At 34.7% G+C, this 21,980-nt stretch overlaps 1 protein-coding gene across 1 annotated transcript; it reads right to left on the reverse strand.

Moving 5' to 3' along the window:
• Window positions 1-3,200: 3,200 nt before the first annotated feature.
• On the reverse strand, window positions 3,201-21,877 carry LOC143753490 (uncharacterized). The gene is made up of 10 exons (XM_077245862.1): window positions 21,813-21,877; window positions 13,563-13,660; window positions 13,334-13,435; window positions 12,133-12,195; window positions 11,941-12,021; window positions 6,700-6,774; window positions 5,252-5,338; window positions 4,168-4,233; window positions 3,897-4,038; window positions 3,201-3,816 (listed from the first exon to the last, which is right to left on the reverse strand). The coding sequence occupies exons 2-10, from the start codon at window positions 13,648-13,650 to the stop codon at window positions 3,711-3,713; spliced, it is 810 nt and encodes a 269-aa protein (XP_077101977.1). The 5' UTR covers window positions 13,651-13,660; window positions 21,813-21,877; the 3' UTR covers window positions 3,201-3,710.
• Window positions 21,878-21,980: the final 103 nt, after the last annotated feature.

The raw sequence follows: 21,980 nt of genomic DNA on the forward strand, positions 1-21,980 counted from the left end.
GCTTGTTTTGGGTTGTACACTTTCAGTTATTTAATAAAGACTCAGTTATCCCTATAAATATATTAAACTCAATAACCATTTGACCTAGAGACATGAAACCAACTGTACAACTGTAAAAAAAAACTATTATTGTTTATATAGCATAAGAAGTCAGAGTAGTTTAGCTAGTTCTGTCAGTCAAATGACCGGGGTATGGATACATGACTTCAGAGGTTAGTTATTAAGAGAATGCAGCATAAAGGAAACACGCATGAATGATAATAATAGTCTTTACTGAGCATAGTTGAGGGGCACACTGAAACGAAGGCTACACTGAAAAAAACAACCAATGGTAACCTGCAACTCTTTATTCAAGGGTCTATTTCTCCTTGATCTAACTAACAAAAAATACTTTGTCGATTTTGTTGATTGTAATTTGGGTTGATATAGCCAGATTAAATTACTTTTTTGACTCGCATGAAACCAGTTAATTTAGATGTTACCATACAAAACACACCCCATCAGAAAAAAAAAACTCATTCTTTATTTCCCAAGATTGTAATAACTGTGTAAGCGGGCTATTTACACCACCTCGCAATAATAAAGTATACCGCCATACGTTAAATATTCTGTGAAATGTGTCTTTTGATTTCAAACCGTATTCAACGCGTCAGATGCTACATTCCTTTGTTTGGTGAAAATCTAATATATTTTAGTATTACAGGGTCTATATGTAAGAACTATGAATGTTTTCTATATTCATGACTGTGTAATTTGTATGTTGGTATGTCATGTGTCATTTTATGTCGCCTTGTACCCTGCGCCTGCCGCCTTATCTTGGCCAGGTCGCGTTTGCAAGCGAGAACCTGTTCTCAACCGATTAACCTGGTTAAATAAAGGCAAAAAACAAAAACAAAAACAAAAATTAAAAAAAAATTCCCATGTATTAATCGCCAATTTTATTACCCATAATATGGGTAATAAAATTGGCGATTAATACATGGGAATTTTTTTTTATTTTTTTTATTTTTGTTTTTGTTTTTGTTTTTTGCCTTTATTTAACCAGGGAATTCTTTTTTTTTTTTAGTTTTGTTACAAGCCGTTAACATATTATGTGAACGGCTTGTAACAAAACTAAAAAAAACAAGAATTCCCTGACTTCCTAGGGAGTCTATGAAAGCCTGTGGACTAATTTTTAAGGGAGAATAAAAAAATATGTGTGAATAACCCCTAATCTGTTTTGCAATGAAACATCATCTCTCCTAAATATTCCTAAACCACAGATGATGTCTTTTGGGCTAAGTCACAGCAAAATCCCCAGAGTTAAAATAACTCTGAATCAGAGTTAAAGTTAATGAGATACTTATTTGATTAATTTATTAATGATTGGGCATTATTGATGAACACCTGCTGTCAACAAGCATAATCAGTGAAGGAAAGAGAAACAACAAGAACAGAAAAAAAGATAAACACAAGAACTACAACTGACTTCTAGGCACAGCGTTAAAGGAAATCAAATGAAGACAAAATACATTAAATCTGTGAAGATCTCAGCACTGGAGGATTAAACAACTCCACAAACAGCATTACCAGCTTCACTTATTACTAACCAGATTTACTTTATTTGTGTCTTACGTCTACAGAAGGTTTTATTGAGAATTAATTGAGGTTTAGATGTTGACGATTTACTGAAAATGTTTGATCACCATTATAGTGATGAGTGTTACCTTTAGTTGGACAGTTTGACTCTTGGCTTTTTTATATGAGTTTGTGGTTTTTGTAACAGTTTTTACCAAAACACGTAATTTGTTACAAAAAAAGTGAGAATCATGGTGATGATCAGGTGATATCGTTTTCAACAACAAAAAATATAATAATGCACTTATCTCATCACTTTCCGAAAGTGGTTATATGATGTTAATAGATTATATTCACTAACAATACTCTCGCCACAGATCGGACATTCTGAATTTTGTTTTTAAAAAACATTATGGGCAATTTTTTTTTAGACACAGATATCAATAATCAGCATATGAATCTCAACAAGGGTAACATGCTTCATGCCGCAATGCATACTGGGAGCCACAATAGTATAAAACTCATGGCTCCCAGGATGCATTGCGGCATGAAACATGTCACCATTGTTGAGATTCATATGCTGATTCTTGATGTCTATGTCTTAAATTAATACATTCCCCATTTAAAAAATGTAAAATGTCTAATCTGTGGCAAGAGAGTATTGTTAGTGAATATAATCTATTAACACCAAAATACCACTTTTGGACAGTGATGAGAAAAATGCATCATTCTACTTTTTGTTGTTGAAAACTATATCACCTGATCATCTTTGCTCCTGGCTTTCTTTGCAACACATTACGTGTTTTGGTAAAAGCTGTTACAAAAACTCATATAAAATAAAAGCTAAGTCAAACTGCCCAACTAAATGAAACACTGGTCACCATAATGGTGACCAACCGTTTTCAATAAATCGTCAACATCTAAACCTCAGTTCATTCTCAATAAGAACTTCTGTAGACATCTGACAGAAATAAAGTCAGTATGGTTAGTAATAAGTGAAGCTGGTAATCCTGTTTGTGGAGTTGTTTAATCCTCCTCTGCTGAGATCTTTAGAGATTGAATCTCTTTTGTCTCAATTTGATTTAATCTAAGGCTGTGGCTAGAAGTCAGTTGTAGTTCTTGTGTTTCTCTTTTTTCTGTTCTTGTTGTTTTTCTTTCCTTCAGTGCTTCTGCTTGTTGACAGCAGGTGTTCATCATTAATGCCCAATCATCACTTAATGAATCACTTAAGTATCTCATTAAATTTAACTCTGATTCAGAGTTATTTTAACTCTCTGTAGAGATGGACCAAATGTTCTCTGAGCAGAGTTAATTTAACTCTGGGGATTTTGCTGTTTATCCTTACCTGAATTCACATTTACTGTTTCTGTGCTTTCTTCCATGTCTCAAGCAATGGTAAACTTGCTCTGTTCTAACTCTAGATTGAGGCAAGCTGCATTCAGATTTCATTCAGAAAAACCTGCTTTCTGTGATTTAGAAATCATGCATTCTCACATCGTGATTTTATTACAATTTCGATTAATCGCACAACCCTATATCATATAATATAGATTTGATCTGAAATACCATGCTATAATCTCAGATTAAATAATACTAAAATCTTGCTATTTTGTGTAACTGAAAAAAAGCTGGATTTGCAGACCTTTAGGTTGAGAACAATTTATTCAAATAAACAAACATGGAATTTTTTTGTGGAATTTTGGAATATTCATGGAAAACAAAAGTAAATTTTATTTTCATATATACATATATTTATTCTTAGAATTTCCATTACTATGTTTTTCGTTGTATTTGTATTATATGTGCACTGGAAGCTTCAGTGCCAATTAAAATTCCTTGTGTGTGCAAGCACACTTGGCAATAAAGCTGTTTCTGATTCTGATGGAAATAAGCTTGTGTTGTGCAAAAATGTAAGCAAGAAGTAAAATGGATATTTTGCTTATTACATTGCATTGCATGTTTAATACAGTAAATCATAGTCTTTATCAAGGTGTATATTTGCATAAAGTAAAGAGAAACCCACAAGATTATTTTCAAATCATGGTGTTATTTTTCTTTAAATCAGAAAGTACAGTAATGTCCATGATGCTGCCATTTAAAACACTCCAAAGAATTTATTTTGGTTTTAAAGATTGTCTCAGCTTCAGAACAAGCTACATGCGTTTGTGCACATGGAGGAGGCTTTTGCAGCCTGGGCAGACATGCTCTACGTCCTTGCAGCCATCCACACAGAATGGAATCAAACAACATGGCCAGATCCTGGATTGAAAAAAAAAAGGGTTTTCTTTTTTCATATCAATTTCAAATCAATTTGAAATCTGATGAATGTGGTTCCTTACCCTAAAAAGGCAAGAATGAGACAGACGATCCACACCGTCACGCCATTGATAAATTTCATCTCTGTGGCGATCTTCCTGTGGCAGTGAGGACATGTCATCGGCACAGGGACATCAGTCATCCGTGGTATAATAACTACTTCTTCTACAAATGCATATAAAAGAGGTAATACTGATGAAAATTAATAATAATATGATCATAAACCTCTAACATACTATTCTATACAGATGCATATTGTGCTTGCTGAAAGCTTCTAGTAGCTTTACTGCTCACCCGGGGCAGTCGCAGTAGGCTGGACAGTGACGACGGTCATGGGCACCTCTTGTTTGACCACTGAAGCTGTAAAACAGAAAACGTACTTGGTTATTAACGTAACCTCGGTTCCCTGAGATAATGGGAATGAGATAATGGGAATGCTTCTCTAGACACTTTGGGAAAACTCTTTGTTTCTCGAATGCTGAATCCTTATTTAATCTGCTAATTTTATCTGCGAGCGAATTGAAGCGAGTAACCTCATTTGATTATGTTCAGAACCCAATTCGACACTCCGGGGATTGCTAGGGACTGAAGTAGTTCGGGGTGACAGGCCGCTGTGCTGGGACAGGGGACTGACGCCTGTGGTATTGGGAAGAGGAAAAGTGCTCTCTTTTTGAATATGATTGTTTTTTATTTTGTTCGCTAAAACAGAGGTCAGTTGTGTGTATACGTGAACATGAACGGCCCAATGCTTGCAACAAACACATCACTTCCAACACACGGAACTGAACAGGGTTGTTCAGTTGTCCAGGTTGGAAGGCAAAATTTAGGCTGTTTGGGGGGTATTACGGCCGCAGCAGGACTTAGCCCTCTAAGTCTTAGCCCCAGAAGGACCGCTTCTGTGGCTCAGGATCCATCTTCATCTTAGGCCCTGGGGCTTAGAAAAAGGGTATGGCTTAGCGGAGTGGGAACGCTGTTGAAGCAGCTGAAGCGCTCTGCAAAACCATCCACCATGTGGGACGAAGATGCCGGTAGGGGGGACTGGGGAGTTGAGGAAAGCGTAATAGATTCCCCTTTTGGATTTAACATGAAACTTAACATAACAAAACAGTGAACATAATCATGCTAAGGATGTGCAGAAAAGTGTTCAATTTATGTTGATGCTGAGCCTATCTAACTGTTTCTCCTCCTAATCTCCACATCGCTTTAAAATACAGCATTCTGTGCAGAATTCAAATGTGTCTGATATGTTTTCTAGTCTGTGGCGACTCAATCATATGATCCGCTCTGTGTATCGTGTCTCTGGACCGGAGCTGCGGTGGTTCAAATTACACTAACATGAAACCAGACTTTCAGAAATCAGAAAAACCTTTAGAATTACCCTTTTTCTGTTGTTGCTTTTTTGGGTTGTGATACTCCGGCTGAGCGATAGGGGACGTGGGCACCTCTTGTGCTCCCACTGATGGTACTGGAAAACAAAAAATCACATGATGTTTTCATTGTTTTATTAAGGGAATATCAGAAGCCAATTTCTACCATAAGAAAGTAAATCATGCTTAGGTAAATCATAATTATGAGATTAAAAATCAAGATTACATAAATCACAATTATGACAAAAGTTAATTTTTGAACTATGTCATAGTTATGATTTAGTATGTCATAATTATGTCTTTTAAAATCATAATCATGACATTTTATCTTATAAAAACATTGACATGAAGACCATTGTTGTTGTTGTTTTTTTGTTCTTAATTCTTTTCCAGATAACAACATTGTTTCGGCCCAGATCCGGCCCACATCTGGCACTTGTAGAATACTGATCTGGCCCACATGCAGCGTGGAATGATGGCCCTTGGCGCTCCTGTTTGCAGCATTAATAAATAATGCAGCTGAATTGTCCTATTATTTTGTTTAAATCTAAATATTATCTTTTGTTTTTTGCTGTTGTTTTTGTTGTGACTTAGTAGCTTTTCATTGATATTCTGAATTGATCTATCTAAATATTTTTGATTGTCACCATTATTGAGAGTCATGTGCTGATTGTTGATATCTGTGTGTGTCAGCAAAAGTTTGGATTTTTGAAGCCATGTTTGTTTAAAGATTTTTACTGATTTTTACTATTGCTGGTAGGGGTGGGCGGATCGATCCTGAAGTATTGATGCTATCGATACTGATGTGGTATCGAAAAGGATCGATCTCACATGAAAATATCGATCCAAATGTGTGTTTTTTTACCAGTAATTTTTTTTAATTTAGCATGCAATTCAGTGTGTAAAATAAGCTTCCAAGTGGAAAAATAAGTGAATGTTAGCGGATAATTGTGTAGGATAGAACTTTTTCTCCTAGTCATCTGGATATAAGACGACACCAATCAATCACAGAGAGCTCCCGATGCTGGTGCTTCGCTGAGCTCACAGGCCCAGTGCATTTGGGAAACGAAGCCTTGCTTAGATGACAGAGAAACAATCTGGAGTTATTTCGCAATAAACAAACCACAAGTGTACATAACGGTTCAAAATGTTGAAGTCAGTAAGATTTTTTTTAATTAAATTAATATTTTTATTCAACAAGGATCGATGCATTAAATTCATCAAAGGGCTTTACACTGTTAAAAAAAATCTACTTCATATAAATGCTGTTCTTTCAACTTTGTTCATCAAATAATTCTGCATAAAATGTATCATGGTTTCCACAAATATATGAACTTCTACTTTCTGACCCCTGGACTATTCACCTCTAGTTTCGTGTCTCTGGACCGGAGCTGCGGTGGTTCAAATTACACTAACGTGAAAAAAGACTTTCAGAAATCAAAAAAACCTTTAGAATTACCTCTTTTCCGTTGTTTCTTTTTTGGGTCGTGATCCACCGGCTGAGCGGGCACCTCTTGTGCTCCCACTGAAGCTGCTGGAAAAAGAAAAAAAACATGATGTTTTCATTGTTTTATTAAGGTAATATCAGAAGCCAATTGGCATCCTTGGCGTTCCTGTTTGCCAGATTTGGGCCACAAGCAGGCCATAACAATGCCACATGTCAGCCAAGAGCAAAGAAGTAAACCAGAACTGCACCTTTTCTGAGCCACAAAATCTGTGTATATTAAATATGGAGTCATCTTAGCCTTAATAATCCTGTTAACAATCAGAATCACTGAAGGAAAGAAGAGAACAGAAAAAGAGACGAGCAGAAACACAAGAACTACAACTGACTTCAGCTACAGACCTAGATGAAATCAACTGAAGAGAAAAGAAGACATTAAATCTGTGAAGATCTCAGCAGAGGAGGATTAAACAACTCCACAAACAGCATTACCAGCTTTCACTTATTACTGACCAGACTGACTTTATTTCTGTCAGATGTATACAGAAGTTCTTATTGAGAAGGAACTTAGGTTTAGATGTTGACGATTTATTGAAAATGGTTGGTCACCATTATGGTGACCAGTGTTTCATTTAGTTGGGCAGTTTGACTTAGCTGCAACACATTTGGAGCAGCAAAGTAAGCTAAAGTGAAATGAGATCAGCTGATGATGGTTACCTGTTGATAGTTTTATAATCATAATGAAACAGAATGATTTACTGAGGTTTTTATAATCGAACCATTATGTCACTTTTTTTCACAACACATACCTTGTGTTACTGCAGCATGAGATCAAGGAATATTATAACACTAAGTTTTAAGACTTTAACGAACATGAGCACAAAAAAGTCTGTTTATGATGACACAAAGACATCAACAATCAGCGTATGAATCTCAACAATGGTGACAATCAAAAGTACTTTGCTGCAATGCATGCTGGGTACCACCATAGTACAAAACTCCCAGCATGCATTGCAACATGATAAATTATGCAGCTGAACTGACCTATAATTTAGTTTGATTCTAAATATTTTCTTTTATTTTTTGCTGTTGTATTTGTTGTGAAATAGTAGCTTTTCAGTGATGTTCTGAATTAATCTGTTTATCTAAATATTTGTGATTGTCACCATTGTTGAGATTCATATGCTGATTGTTGATGTCTGTGTGTGTCATCAGAAACTGATTTTTTGTGCTCCTGTTCGTTAAAGTCTTCAAACTTATTGTTATAATAATGCTTGATCTCATGCTGCAGTAACACCAGGTTTGTTGTGTAAAAAACATAATTGTTAGATTAAAATACCTCAGTGAATCAGTCTGCTTCATGATGATTATAAAACCATCAACCGTTAACCATAATCAGCTGATCTTATTACACTTTAGCATTCTTTGCTGCTCCAAATGTATTTAACCAACACACTGTCACAGCAGCCAAAAAAGACAATAGATATAATAAGAGTTAAGAGCCCAACTAATGGAATCATTGATCACTGTTATGGTGACTTCAAATGGAAAACATAGAGTAAAACCCCTGTTAATTCTCAATAAAACTTTTGTAGACGTCTGACAGAAATAAAGTCATTCTGGTTAGTAATGAGTATTTGATAAAAATAAGCTAGCCTCTCTCGTTTATATTTTTTGCATCTATTTAATACAAATGAGTAAGGCTAACTGATTTACATTCTGTTGAATGGATCTACTCAGTTTGAGTTGGGGCAACATATATTTATTGGATGGAAATCCTGCCCACAACTTAATTGAGTTCATCCAATGAATAATTTTTTTGAGTGGAGCTATTAATACATTTTTAGTTAAACCAATTAAATATATTTACACATATGATCTTAAATAGATATATTTAAATAAAGCAAATTGGATTTAAATGTGTCACCTCTAAGAAGGGCTTGAATCATTTTTTTGAGTGAAGAAGATCTTATTGAAAATTAACCGAGGTTTAACTCTAATGTGTTTCATTTGAAGTCACCATAACAGTGATTAGTGTTTCCATTAGTTGGACTCTTAACTCTTCATATATCTTTTTTGGCTGTTGTGACAGTGTGTTTGTCAAACACATTTGCAGCACCAAAAGAACCTAAAGTGCAATGAGAGCAGGTGATGATGGTTGCTGGTTGATTTATAATCATCATGAAATATCTTGTTTTACATATGTCATTTGAAGCTTACCAAGTCTAACAATTTAATTAAATCATCAATACATTTATGATACAATCTCTGTATTCCAGCAGTACTGCAGTAATCCGATTTTTACAACCATGAGCGCAATAAATTAGTCTACAGTGTCCTGGTATCACACAGATATCAACAATCAGCAAATGAATCTCAACAATAGTGACAATCAAATGTACCATGCTGCAATGCATGCTGGGTACCACCATAGTACAAAACTCCCAGCATGCACTGCAGCATGAATAAATTATGCAGCTGAATTGTCCTATTATTTTGTTTAGCCCTAAATATTTGCTTTTATTTTTTGCTGTTGTTTTTGTATTGACATTTACTAGCTTTTTTGTGACGATCAGAGTTGATCCGATTATCTGAATATTTTGTTGATTGTCACCATTGTTGAGATTCGTATGCTGATTGTTGATCTCTGTGTTAAGAGTTAAGAGCCCAACTAATGGAAACAATAATCACTGTTATGATGACTTTACATGAAACACTTTAGAGTTAAAACTGATTATTCTCAATAAAAAATGTATGTAGACATCTGACAGAAACACAGTAAATCTTAGGGCTGGGTAAAAATATCAATTCATCAATGCAATGCAATTATTTGTTTTTCAATTCAGTATCGATTCATCAAATCCTAAGAATCGATTTAGCTCACCGGCCAGTGGCGGCGCTGTGGGCAACACTCTAGTGAGAGCGTTCAGCGTTGTACAAGACGCGCTTTACTAAAACAGCAAGATGACGGACAGTAGCTGCACTCCGTTCAAGCCTGCACCACCAACCAGGGACGTCGTTAGGCCTATTTTAGGGGGGCTGAAGCTACCCCAAAATGTTCCTAAGCCCCCCTAAATGATAAAAAGAACAACAATAAGTCTCCGGGAGTCTCCCGCATATTGATAGCGGCTCCCTGATGTCCACAAATTAGTTAAAATCTCCCGGAATCTTGAGCTCGCGAGCTCCAAACCGCGTAGCGCGCGCACGACAGAGAGGAAGAGAGCGAGAGTCCTTGTGTGTGTGTGCGCAAATGTGCGCGCGTGTGCCTCATGAAAGCGCATTTTTTTTATGAGTATGCACATTTTGTGTTTCTGTTTAGATTTCTTTTACAACTTGAATGTATAGGAAAATAGAAATATACTTTCTATTACAGTTACATGCACTTTAGAGGTGTGTTAAAAAAGCACCTGTTTGTTACAGTTGTGGTTTGTATTCAACACATGCAGTACAATATTGTACAGTCTGTTCTGCTAAATAAACCATGACAGGAAACATGCTGGGGTCAATTTGTTCTTAAACATTGGTAATACTGCACACATTATTTAAAAATATACTCAGGTACTTACTAGTGTATTTACTAATTATTGAATCGATATCGAAGCTAATTAATTAATATCGAATCGAATCGAAATCGAATCGAATCGAAGCCTCAAGAATCGAAATAGAATTGAATTGTGAAATTCCCAACAATACCCAGCCCTAGTAAATCTGGTTAGTAATAAGTGAAGCTGGTAATGCTGTTTGTGGAGTTGTTAAATCCTTCTCTGCTGATTTATTTTATATTCAGTTGATTTCATCTAATCTAATTTCATCTTTCATCTCGGATCTGGGCTAAAACAATTTTGCTATCTGGTTTTAAATGAATTAAAAGTCTATATGTGTTTTTGTTGTCTCACATAGCATATCATAAAATCATCCTCTTCCAGCTAGATTTCTTTAAATGTTATGTAAAAAATATATAAATGCAAACACTTTGTAATTTTGGCCAGGAAAACAAATGTTAATTTCTTCACTTTGTCCAAATAAATCCATTTAAACCCGTTCAGAAGTCTGCGCTTTGTATCGCAACACTTCTCTTTCTCTTTAGGATTAAGTGCTTGTGTTGTAGAATCTGCTAAATGAATAATGTTAATATTATGTGTGCATTTTTATGTTTTTAAAGAGGAAAATACATATGTATTATGTATTATATATTAAAAAAAAGTATGTCATGTCATTTTCAATTATTTTTTCTCTTCTCTAGAGAAGGACGACAGTGTTTAGGAATGCTGTAGAGCTTCTGTGTCTTTAAAGTAACTTGGTATGCGGAAACATTCCAGTTGACATCTCCCTTGAGAAATATTTCATGTATAAAAAAAAGCATTAAACAGCCCTGGTCTCCCATAAATGATCCCCTCCCACCACACACACACACACACACACACACGCACACGCACACGTACACACCCTGTTGCAAAGACTGTTCTGTTTTAACTGATCTCTGGTCAGTCACACTTCTTGAGGAGACACTGTAATCTTGCACAGTTCTGAGGAGAATTCACATCAACATCATACACAAACCAGGTAAGACTGATTTTCTATATTGTGTAAAATTAATTTAATGTCAACTATATTTATACTGTATTTGTTTCTCTCACATAATGTTTCCTCTTTTCCACAGTATCCTACACACAAGACTGGATCAACTCATCTTCTGAGATTATAAACAGCAACAGAACTTCAGAAGGTTTTGAAAATGGCCTGCAACCAATCAAATCACTCACCTCAAGAGTTTTGGGATGGATATATTTTAAAGAAAACCAATCAAATAATTCACTTTAAGGTTTTTGGGAGGTGTATATATTAAATGTAACCAATGAAGTCACTTTGCTGTTGGGTGGGATAAATTTCAAGTTGACCAATGAAATGACTTTTGAGAAAAGTCTGTTGCCCAATACTGTCTGGTTTAGATGTGAAAATGTCCCCTGACAATATCCTTGAGGTGATTACTTTCCATAGCATGGTAGAATGCCTCAGCAACATACGTCCGAACTGGTATCATTACAGAAGTAACCAGACTGGTGGAATTTGATATATATGGTAAGGAGTATTTGTGAATACTTCCAGAAATCAGTGGTGTTGAAGAAAAAGTAAAAGAGCGGTAAAGAAAGTTGCAGTTCAGTACAGTAAAAACGATACAGTAAAAACTTTTTCACGACAGAAGTGTCAACAGTTTTCAAAATAAAAGGTTTGCATCAGAAAAACATTTAGAATTACCCTTTTTTCGTTGTTTCTTTTTCACCGGTGGAGAAACACTGACATCCTGCGGCGTCTGGCTGGGATTGTTGGTCTGGAGCACTGGGAATTAAAAATAATAATATGATCATAAACCTCTAACATACTATTCTATACAGATGCATATTGTGCTTACTGAATGCAGAGTCTGGGTAATAGGGCTTTACTGCTCACCGGGGTTAGTCTTAGTCTGAGCGTTGGGGGACATGGGCATCTGTTGTGAGTCCACTAAAGCTGCTGGAAAACAAAAAACGTGATCTCCAAATGGCAGCACAACATGACGTTTTCATTTTTTAAGGTAAAATAAATAAATCATGCTTTGGTACACTGTAAAACTTGCTGTAAAAAAAACTTGGCCAAATTCTGACAGTAACACACCAATTTACACGAAAACAATAACACGTGTTCCAAATCCCACCCATACCCTCATTCACCATTCCCTACATTATTTCACTGATATAGTCCACTTGAGAGAGTCAATAAAACAAGTGAGTGAATTCAGACACTGAACACCTGATAAGCAGAATCACTGAAGGAGAAAAAGAAAGAGAAAGGAGAAGACACAAGCAGAAAAACAAAACTGACTTCCAGCCAAAATGAGTGTTAAACCAGTTTACAAACCAGTAGTTTGTTTTTCTTTGGCAGCTGTGACAGTGAGTTTTTAAAGCATATTTGTTATGGCAAGAAAAAAAATCATGAGTTTTTTTTTGCCTGTTGTGATGATGTCATAATCATCATGGACTTGTCTGATCTCATCATGTCTCTAATCTTTGATTATAAGGGTCTTTTTATGTTTGTTGATTATTGGATCAACATGTCATTCCACAATACGAGATCCACTAGTGATTTGGTAATCAGTTATTCTAAAGAATTTTTAAAATCATTGCAACATTCAGACATCAAGAATCAGCATATGAATCTCAAAAATAGCGACAATCAAAAGTTGCATGCTGGGTGCGAGCAGAGTACAAAACTCCCAGCATGCATGGTGACATGAATAAATTATGCAGATCTTACTATTAAGCTTATTAGCTTTTTTTGCTTTTTTTGGTGACTTTTTGTAGCCTGTTTTGTGATGTTCAGTTTATATTGTAACCATTGTTTAGATTCATATGCTTATATTTGTGTCTAAAGGTGTTTTTTCTCCGGAAAGCATTTCATTTGCACTTGGTTTCAGTTGAATAGCAGTTGATTTCAAGCTGTGTGGCTTTAAGTCAATTGTAGTTAGCGTGTTCAGTTTTTTGAGAATGCGAACCTGGTGTGGAACGAACCAACATCACATTGTAACATTGATTCAATTTTTCAACATTAATTGCTTGCTATCAAGCCAGCTTTCAAAATAAAAGTTTCGTAGCAGAAAAACCTTTAGAATTACCCTTTTTCTGTTGTTTCTTTTCTGGGTTGCGATCCTTTTTTGGTTTGCAATCCTCCGGTTGAGAAACACTTACATCCTGCGGCGTCTGGTTGGGCTGGAGCACTGGGAATTCATAATAATATGATCATAAACCTCTAAAATACAATTCTATATAGATGCATATTGTGCTTGCTGAAAGCTTCCAGGATTTGAATGCAGAGTCTGGGTAATCTAGGGCTTTACTGCTCACCCGGGCCAACCGGCTGCATCGGGTAGGGAATGTGAAACTGGTCCAGTTGCGATCCAGGATATGGAGGGGGATCTGATTCTAATTCCATTATCAGCAATCTGTGAATTAGAAAAACATAAGTGATTCAATGATGTGAGTTCTACACACCGTAAAACTTTGACCTGTAAATTAATGGTAAAATGCTGGCAGCACTGTAACCAGTAATTTACTGTTAATTGTACAGTTCTTTACTTTAATTTACGGTACTGTAAAGATACCATGGACTAAATGAAAAATCGAGTTATCGACTGCCTTAAATTGGCCAAGTGCCATTCAATTTATAAACTAATAATGTGAGCATATTATTACTGTGAACTTATTTCTTTTGAGTCCACTTAAAAAATAGATTTTCACTGGATCAGAAACTACAGTCACTGCCTGTTAAATAAAGCAACATGCAGCATATTTTCAATGTTAAAATACATTTTGTGGGTGTGTCTTTTTATCTTACACCTTTAACCCTTTTAACCCAACAGGAAAATCCTGTAATGTCCACACTATAAAGAGTAAAAGTAACATTGAGCAGTGTTGCAATGAGATAATTAAGTGAATATTTAAGTGATTGTTGAGTATTAATCATAAACACCTGCTGTTAACAAGCAGAATCACTGAAGGGAAGATAAACAAAAACATAAAAAAAAGAGACAAGCATTCAAGGAGACTTATTACTATCTTACACTTATTACTATCCAGTTTGACTTATTTCTTTCATACGTCTTCAGAAGTTCTTATTGAGAATTAACAGATGTTTAGATATTGATGTTTAATTGAAAATGTTTGGTTTGAAGTTACAGTTAGGTTTGCTTTGGTTGAGTTCTTGACCCTTGACTTTTTAAAATCATTTTTTTTCTCTGACTCCTTTTACTGTGTTTTTGCAAGCTGCATTTGTTATGTCGAAAAAAGATGACGAATGCAGATAGCTATGTATTGATGATGACATAATCACCATATAGTTTTTTGATTCACTGATCTCATCTAGTGTTTAATCCCTTATCAAAAGTGTTATATTATTAACAGACTTAAATTTGACATTACCACCACTGTGAAACTACAGCAAGAATTCCAGCAGCAATCAGTTATAATGAAAGAATTTTTAAAACACATCAGAAAAAAAGAAAAACAGAGCCACAGTATAATTTAAGCCCTGTTCACACTGCAAGTGACTTTGTTGCTGTATGTTGCTAGTCTCTACTGTGAAGTCGCTTGTGGTTATTCCCAGTGCTGTCGCTCTAATGTTATTGGTTGACTTCACATCCGGCCATATTTATAGAAAGTACAATCCCAAGTGATATATAAAACTAAGATATCATTATAATTTGACTAGGAATTAGTCTCAAAGTAATAAAAGTAACATTATGCTGTTGGAGAGTGTTGTTACTGTATATAACCACAGCAGTGCCCAGTGCATTCAATCATTAACTAGATTAACGATCGATCAATCAACAAACTAAACTCACTATTCTGTCAAAATTACAAAAATGTCATTTGAGTTTGACAAATAATCAATTTTCTTTTAATCAATTTTCTCTCCTGTCTGTAGCTTTCTAGTAATCCTGAAGACATTGATTAGCTGGTTCAGGTGTGTTTTATTAGGGTGCCAGATAGCAGCAATCAACCATCCAAACAATGTTAAATCTATGTTAATGTGTACATTTTCGACATCACTTTTGCTCCCACAGTTAATGTTGATTTTTTTTCAAGATTTCAGCCAAAAATCAATGGTAAGGGCGTTGAATCAATGTTACAATGTGATGTTGGTTCAACATCATTGCACTTTCAGAAAAGTAAACACAACTATAACTGACTCAAAGCCATAAATATGAAATCACCTGGAAATAAAAGACATTAAATCTCTCAAGAATCTTTTTGACAATTAACAGAGGTTTAGATGTTGATGTTTTATTGAAAATGTTTGGTCACCATGTCATCATTATGTTGATCAGTATTTCTTGTGGTTGGGCAGTTTGACTCTTGGCTTGAATCTATGATCTTTGCATCAGTGTGTTCTGAAACATAAATTATTACAAAATAAGTCAGAAACAAATATAATCAGGTGAAATTTTTTTAAGCATCATAATTATTAATCTTACCACTGATCAAAAGTGATAATTTGTTGTTGATAAGTTGTATTCACAAACAATACTTTCTTGCCACAGGTCAATATTCTGTATATTTTTTAAATACATTAATGGAAATATGTTTTAGGATTCATGCTGCAGTGCACATTGGGAGCCACCATAGTATAAAACCAGTATGCATTGCGGCATAAAGCATGTCACCATTGTTGAGATTTGTATCCTGATTCTCGATGTATGTGTGTCAAAAACAAGAAAATTCTTGCTTTGTTCCTAAAAATCTAAATTATGAACATCTGATCTGTAGTAAGTGCGTATTGATGATATGCTTAATTGTATAATATGACATAATTTATTAATAACAAATAACCACAAGGGAAAACTTATTACTATTCTACTTCTAATTATGCTGCGGGGTGGTGAGGGCGCAGTGGATAGGACACATGCCTTTTGTGTGAGAGACCCGGGTTCGAATCCACTGTGAGACACCAATGTGTCCCTGAGCAAGACACTTAACCCCTAGTTGCTCCAGAGGCGTGCGACCTCTGACATATATAGCAATTGTAAGTCACTTTGGATAAAAGCGACTTTTATCCAAAATGAATAAATCTAAATGTAAATGCTGAAAACTGGTTCCTCTGATTATCTTGCTTTCTTTGCAACAAAATATATGTTTTGTTTAAACTCTTTTACACAGACCATTAACACACATAAGAGTAAAACTGTCCAAATAACTGTCAACCATAATGGTGATGAAATATTTTCAACAAAACATCACTTACCTCTGTTAATTCTCAAAAGAACAAACAAAAAAAAAAAACTTCGGCTGAGATCTTGAGGAGTTATTGTCTTCTTTTATTTGCAGTTGATTTCAGGTTGTGTGGCTTTAAGTCAGTTATAATAGCTGCATTTAGTTTCTGAGAGTTTAAACATGATGTTGAACCAACATCACATTGTAACATTGACTCAGTGCCATTGCCATTGATTTATGGATGAAATTTTAACATTTCTTCAACTTTAATTGCGGGAGCAAAAGAGATGTTGATTTAATGTAGTTAGCATTGATTTAACATTGTTTCGATGGTTGATTGCTATCTGGGACCCTAAGCAAACACACCTGAACCAGCTAATCAATGTCTTCAGGATTACTAGAAAGCTACAGGCAGGAGAGTTTATCAGGGTTGGAGCTAAACTCTGCAGAGCTGTGTCCCTCCAGGACTGAGTTTGCCCACCCCTACTGTAGAATCTCAGAGATATTATAATAAATACAATTTAAATTAAAATAACCATAAAAACAAAGATTAGACACAGAAAAAGATCGGTGAATCAGACAAATCACGGATGATAATAGCATCATCATTTCCTGAGAAAAACTAACTTTAAAGAGTCAAGGTTCAAGAGACCAAATAAAGCGAACACTAATCACCATAATGATGACTACACACTTTATCATTTTCAATAAAGCATCCACATCTAAACCACTGTTAATTATTAACAAGAACTTTGTGTACATGTATGAAAGAAATAATGTTAAACTGGTTTGTAAACTGGTTTTACACAGTCAGTTGTAGTTCTCCTTTTTTCTGTTTTTATTTCTCTGTTCTTCAGTGATTCTGCTCTCTCACTTATTTTTATTCACTCTGTCAAGTGGACTATATTAGTGAACTATTGTAGGGAATAGTGAATGAGGGTATAGCCAGGGTGTGTCTTCTTTTATTTGCAGTTGATTTCAGGCTGTGTGGCTTTAAGTCAGTTGCCGGTTCTCCTCTTTGCATTGTATGGGTCATCCTCCTGTGGATCTCCTACAATCTATTTAAGAGTGTTAATATAGCTGTCTTCTGTTGTGCGTGTTTTACTACCACACCAATACGTGACACTCTGTCCAATGAGATCAGATCTGTGCCAACATATTATCTGCCAGGGGGGTATTCCAGAAAGCAAGGTTAACTTACCCTCACATATACCCTGAACTCTCGGTTGATTAACCCAAAACTTGCTTACTCAAGGTATGCTGTTTCCAAAAGTGCGTCCGGGAGTAAGTTCAGGCAATCCATAGTATATTCACGATTAACACAAAACACATTCTCAACAGAGCGACGAATCATGGAAATGGATGCTAAGAAAAAGCATGCAATACTACTTCTTTCTTCTTATGTTTAATGCCGATTTACATATATATCGCCACCTATTTGGTGGTTGTGCAATCAATTTTTAACCTTTTCGTTAAATAATCTTTAACCACTGTGAAAAAATTGCACTGTAAATTAACAGTAATCTACTGGCAGCTGTGGTTACCAGCAAAGTACTGTTATTTTACAGCCTTCTACCATTAATATACATTTCTGTTTTTTTACAGTATGTTACTGTAAAAATACCATGGAAGGTAACTCATATTATTTAGGAAAACGATTGTTTCAAACAGTTCAAGTTTAAAAACTAGTATTTAATGATAGTACTGTGAACTTGCTTCAATAGAATCAACTGAAAATGAATATCTCTAAAACAGCAAACACCTAATGTGCAATTGTGAATATAATTACGTGAAATAATTAAAAACATGACTATAACTAAAATCTTTGCAATTCACATTTAGTGAACATAGCATACATGCATGTAATAATGAACTTAGCAAGCAGATTTTCACTACATCAGCAACTACACAGTTACTGCTTTTAAATAAAGCAACAGGAAGCATAACGTCGGTGTTTCTCTGATCATCTTTGACTGAAGCACAGGCTCTACTCTCCAGCACAATGGTGACCCACAAAACTCAATTAAACTAACAGATCTCTCCTATATCATCCTGTGCAAAACACATAAAACACTTCAGTTTAATATTTACTCTCCTTATCAGTTATTGACTTCGCTAACTTTTTTCTATGAACTTTTACTAATATTTCAGTGAAATTAACTTCCTTTGTTTAGTAAATCTGACTGTTAAGTTTTACAGAATTTTACTTTTTTTCCTTGATTTTACAGTAATCTACTGGCAGCTTGGTTGCCAGTAAATTGCTGTTTTTCTACAGTTTTATGTCGTAAATTAATTTACAGTTGATTATCTTTAAATTATGCTTCACTCTGTTTTTTTTATTTGACACATTTAACCCTTTTAACCACACTGCAAAATCTTGTGTGTCTACAGAGTGTTGGAGTAACACTGAAGCAGTGTTGAAGTTAATGATATAATTCAGTGATTAATCAACTGATGATTGAGCATTAGTGATGAACACCTGATGTTAACAAGCAGAATCACTGAAGGACAGAGAAACAACAAGAAAAAAGCTAAACACAAGAACTACAACTGACTTCAGCCACAGAAAACATTAAATCTCTTAAGATCTCAGCAAAGGAAGATTAAACAACTCTAAAAAAATTGCATTACCAGCTTCACTTATTACTAACCAGATATACTTTATTTTTTCATACGTCTACAGAAAGTCCTATTGAGAATTAACAGAGGTTTGGATGTTTTCTCTCATTTGACGTTACCATTATGGAGATCAGTGTTAACTTTAGTTGGGCTCTTGACCCTTCACTTTAATGTTAGTTTTTTTTTGGCTGATGTAACTATGTGTTTTCAAGATACATTTGTTGTGGCAGAAGCAAAGCCAACAAAAATGAGATCAGGTGGTGCTGGTTATGTTTTGAATATTGTATCATCACATCTTAATTTAAAATAACTACACTGTGAAATCACAGCAAAAGATCAAGCAGTCTGTATAAGAAGTTATGAAGAATTTCTTAACTAAACATTCACTATCACACACACACATCAAGAATCAGCCAAAGAATGTCAACAATGGTGACAATCAACAAAAGAGATAACATCAAATCTGAACATCACAAAACACACTATTTAAAGTCAACACAAAACCAACAGCAAAAATAAAAGCAAAAGTAAAAATGAAAAAAATAACCAGACAATTCAGCTGCATAATTTATTCATGCCGCAATGCATGCTGGGAGACATGCACAATTTTTTGTTAGTATGGGTACCAACCCAACATGCATTTCAGCATTAAACTTTTTTGATTGTCACCATTGTTGAGATTCATATGCCATTTCTTGATGTCTGTCTGTCTGTCTAATGTTTAAGTTCAAAATGTTCTGAGCATTAACTTTTTAAAACTTTTTCCTTCATGTTTTCTGATTGTCTAAACTCCGATAGATCTCTATCTGTACTAAAATACAAAACATTACCCATATAAATACAATAAATGTGATCAGTGAATCAGGTCACTAGATGATGATTGTGACCATTAACAAATAGACACTCTCATCTAATCATGTTTTTTTTATATATTTGTATACTTGTATTGTTCTTTATACTTTGTACATGTTTTGTACATGTTTTCTATATGGCTTTTTTGCCATAGCAAATGTATTTATTTCAGCTATCGCAGTCATAATAAAACTAATGTTCAAAAGTCAAGGGTCAAGCACCCAACTAAAGCAATCACGGATCACCATCATCGTAACATAAAATGAAAATAAAATGACATCTAAACCTCTGTCACCTTTTAATAAGAACTTCTGTAGACGTCTGACAGAAATAAAGTCAGTTTGGTTAGTAATAAGTGAAGCTGGTAATGCTGTTTGTAGAGTTGTTTAATCCTTCTCTGCTAAGATCTTCAGAGATTTAATGTCTTTTAACTTCAGTCCTCTTTTTTTATGTTCTTCTTGTTCTTAATTCGCAGTATATTCCTGTAGGCTACTTTCTCGAAAACTACATATATCACCCAGAATGCATTTTTTTCTACGGTATATTGCTGTTTTAATGGAAAACATCATGTTACTGTCAAAATTTGCCTGTTTTTTTACAGCAATTTTTCGTTTGTATGATGCTAATTATAATATAGAAATAAGAACTGATTAAACTAAATAACTTTGTGTGCTTGCAACTGGAGCAGGTAATGTTCAGAGAGTAATTTGCTATGGCTGCGTTTTTGTAAGTTGATGTGATCTGCTTACCCTTGAACATACTATGTCACTTAACCAGTTTTTTTGGAATACCTCCCAGGAGTTACTGTTTAAATCAACTGAATATGTGTTTGGAAAAAGTGTGAGAATCTGTGCCAAACATTTTAGATTTTTAAACTTTAACATTCTAAAAGTGAGGGTTTTAATGGTTGCTGCCAACAATTACTGACATGCATTTAAAAATGCAGCATAAGCCAGTGGACAGATGGCAATGAATACGCAGGTAAATAAGGCCACTTCTGACATTGACTAGATTTACCTGTTTTTACCCACACAGACAAAAACAATTTTGTGGTGAAGTAAATACTACAGAAAAATTGTTTTACTGAAAGTACTGAATTCAAGCGTGTAGAAATGAAAGCATAAATATCAACATTATAAAATTAAGTGAAATTACTAAACTTTTCTGATACTGATTTTCCCATCATACACTGAGCCATGAATAATTAATGATGTTGATTTTTCACTGATTTCCAGCTGTATTTACACTGTTTTATCATTGTTTTTGTTGTTTGGATTAGTAACTTGCCATTTTGTGACATTTGGAGTTCATTTTCTACTTAAAATGACACATTCAAACACAAACACCATCCATCAAATGTTACCGTCATTGTGTATTGTCTAATTTGCTAAAAAAAAAAATATGGGTGCAAAAACTTGCCAACGAAAAATTAAGCGAATTTTACTTAATGTTTTTTTTCAGTGAATATCATCTGTTAATAAGTGCAGCTTTCGTCATAGTGCACAGCACAATCATGTTTGAATAATGCTGTTAACTTTATCTCAGGTTTTCATATAACAATTATTTGTATCCGATCATCACTGTGCGCTCAAAAAAGACCTAAATTGTGCAGTTAAACGTATGAACAGAATATGCTGTGAAACAAGTGATATTCAGTTAGTTAAAATTAATTAAACAAATTGAATTTATTGATGATAATTATAAAAACCTTGCTACTGAGTATTTAAAACACATTCTGTTTATTAGTATAATTACAGAAATCTTATGATTCATTTATGTATGACTGACAAATATGCGTCACATTAAGTTTATTAGTTTTTGAGTGTGACTGTGGATAACAGATAATCCAAATTAAAGAATATGATCCCCATCTTTTTAAATCTAAAATTGCTATACTCATATTATGAGACATACCTGTGTGTTTCTGCAGTCGGCGGAGAGCTGTGGAAATTCTGATGCTCTTTAAAAGAAGACTCTGGGATAGTGATGAGACTGTGAGAATAAGCACGGATATGGCTGATATGAGGGGTGGAGCTGAATTACAGGTATGAAGCCTGATGCAAATATGTTTCTCATCATATG

This window comes from Siphateles boraxobius, unplaced genomic scaffold (assembly GCF_051911475.1).
Source record: "Siphateles boraxobius isolate OS27281-9 unplaced genomic scaffold, OSU_SipBor_1 29, whole genome shotgun sequence".
NCBI classification, from domain to species: domain Eukaryota; kingdom Metazoa; phylum Chordata; class Actinopteri; order Cypriniformes; family Leuciscidae; genus Siphateles; species Siphateles boraxobius.